General features: G+C 29.0%; 1 protein-coding gene across 1 annotated transcript; it reads right to left on the bottom strand.

Annotated features, from left to right (window-relative positions):
* Positions 1-1,679: 1,679 nt before the first annotated feature.
* Positions 1,680-2,234, bottom strand: LOC129305378 (pathogenesis-related leaf protein 6-like). Its single transcript, XM_054945422.1, has one exon. The coding sequence runs from the start codon at positions 2,232-2,234 to the stop codon at positions 1,740-1,742; it is 495 nt and encodes a 164-aa protein (XP_054801397.1). The 3' UTR covers positions 1,680-1,739.
* Between the last annotated feature and the right edge of the window lie 202 nt (positions 2,235-2,436).

The following is a 2,436-nucleotide window of genomic DNA, read 5'->3' as shown; positions in this document are numbered from 1 at the left end:
ATTAAGGATTAGTTACAATATATATATTATGTTTTAATAATAAATTTAATCTAAGGAAAAAAAAAGTAAAATACATCTAATTGATTTTATGAATAGACCATATTTTATAATATTCAAAAATCTCATCCATAATTTATAAGAGTTGTATTTTTTGAAGCCACTGAGCTAATTTTTTCCAAAAGGTATTAATATTTGGATGATTTTGATCAAAAAAATATGTATTACTATTTAATTAAAAAGACATGAGTTTTATGATATAATATTGGGATAACATAATTTTAGTCCCTAAAGTTGCTCTTAATTATCAATTCTATCCTTAAACTTACACTTAATATAACTCAGTTTTTATAGTTTATTGAGTTATAAAATTATAGGAATTGATTCATATTGAGTCAAAAAATTATAAGAATTGAATCGTATTTTGAGTTAAAAAGTTATAGTGATCACTGAGTTGTTACTAATCTAATTTCAAGGATTAAATTGATAATCAAGAAAAATTTAAGAACTAATTAAAAGCTATAATTTGTCTATAATATTATATGACTAATTAAAAATTAGAGATAATGAAACTTTTAATCTCTCAAGTTTGTCTTAGTTATTGATCCGGTTCTTTAAATTTAAGTTTTACCAATTTAAACCTTTATATTTTTCTTAAATGATCATATTAGTCCTTTAAATTTGGAAACACAAATTGACTCTCAAATTAATTTGATGAATAAAGTATAGTATGTTAATGACTTAACATATATATGTAGTTAAATGAGACTAATTAACCCTTAAATTAGTTTAGTTTTTATCAATATCTGGTTTGTTAGGTTACCTTTTGTTCTTTTGTTTTGTAAAATACTTTTCATCTATTTTTTTTCTCTACTTAAATAATTGTACTTCTTTTCATTGTTCTACATAACTACCATCAATATTCTATTATTTGTGTTAGCATATTTTAATAGTGTTACTTTCTTTTTAAATAATAAGGATCAAATTGATAATTAAGGTAAATTTAAAAAATCAAATCAATCAAAATTAAACTTAAAAGACCAAATTAATAACCCAAAAATTATGATATATAATTTCATTCACTTCAATGTTGCAAACGGATTTTTTTTTTTTTTGGAAAATCAAAAGCAATTCTCCCTAGCATCTGCTTTGATGTGGTTTATACTTTCCTCTTGTCTTATTTGCAAGATAAATTTTATAATTAATTTTTGATTTAAAATGTAGGATATTTTTTAATAATTAAACTATTTATTTTTTAATTTTATCGTTTCTTGATTAGTATGAAAATATTTAATATAGTTGTATCATTATGTAAAGTCAATAAAATACATATGATTTTTTTATTATATCAAGAAAAAACTAATATTTTTTAAAATAGGTGAAATGATTAAAAATGTCTTACAATAAAAATAAAAATGAATTCTTTATAGTGTAACATAGAGAACTTGAATTTCTAAATAGGCTTATTTGGTTTCAGTACAGAGAAAACGTCGGTTTGGGCTTTAGAAAATAAGTTTTGGGCTTCTAAACGCTCAACCAACCCTTGCATGTAATATCTTGGCACGTAATGTAACAGAACGGCATGCTCGTGATATATTCATGTTAAGTCCACTCCAAATTAAACAATTATGGTATGGTGCATCATATTATATATATATATATATATATATATCATGCCGCCTTATTATGAACAATTAAAAACACGGATCAAGGTTATTACGTTCCTGATGAACATATACAAATTAATAAGGACGTTGGCCAATATAATTGCCGGGAGGATCATAGTTGCATGAAACGAACCACCAGCCATTGGTGCACTGAACCCTAGCACATCCCACACGAACCGAGTTTTTCCACACCACCTGAGTATAATGCAGGCACTGTTTCCCTCCCACGCAAGAGTTTGACGTGTAATTGTAAAACGGCTTCTCTGCCACCCACAGGTTCACGGCTGCCGTGCCGGTGAACGAACCGCTGCCTTTCGCAAGGTTCTCGCCGTAAGGCCCGCCGGAGTGGACCAGGTTGCAGTCACTCTTCCTGGAGTTAACATAGTTGAGGGCGTAGGTTGCCACCGTGTCGTCCCATATTATGTTCGCCACTCCGACCTCTGCACGAGCCACGTTGTGAGCGTTGAGGTAGTCTTGTTGTGAGTTTTGGGCTTCGGAGATTGGAAACAAACAGAGATATAATAAAATGAAGAGGCAAACAAGAGAGAATGAAGTTTTGGAGAATCTCATGTTGTGTCAAGTAGTATGGGATTGTTATTGTTAGAAATCGAGGATGGTCTTCTTGTAGATTAGTACAGGGTTATTTATAGGCAAAGTTGCATGAAAATTAATATTAATTATTAATATATCTATAAAAGCCGTAGAATTAAAGCCACGTTGATCTTGGATTTCATGCAAATACGATATGTGCATTGTGTGTGTGTGTGTGTGT

The sequence above is a fragment of the Prosopis cineraria genome, unplaced genomic scaffold (assembly GCF_029017545.1).
Source record: "Prosopis cineraria cultivar Desert tree isolate PC_DT_omini unplaced genomic scaffold, ASM2901754v1 PC3, whole genome shotgun sequence".
NCBI lineage: Eukaryota > Viridiplantae > Streptophyta > Magnoliopsida > Fabales > Fabaceae > Prosopis > Prosopis cineraria.
Note: the sequence above shows the minus strand (reverse complement) of the source record. Positions and strands in the feature narration are given on the sequence as shown.

Bases quoted from the DNA above. Each gene is read 5' to 3' on its own strand.
- LOC129305378 (XM_054945422.1), bottom strand. From the start codon at position 2,234: ATGAGATTCTCCAAAACTTCATTCTCTCTTGTTTGCCTCTTCATTTTA.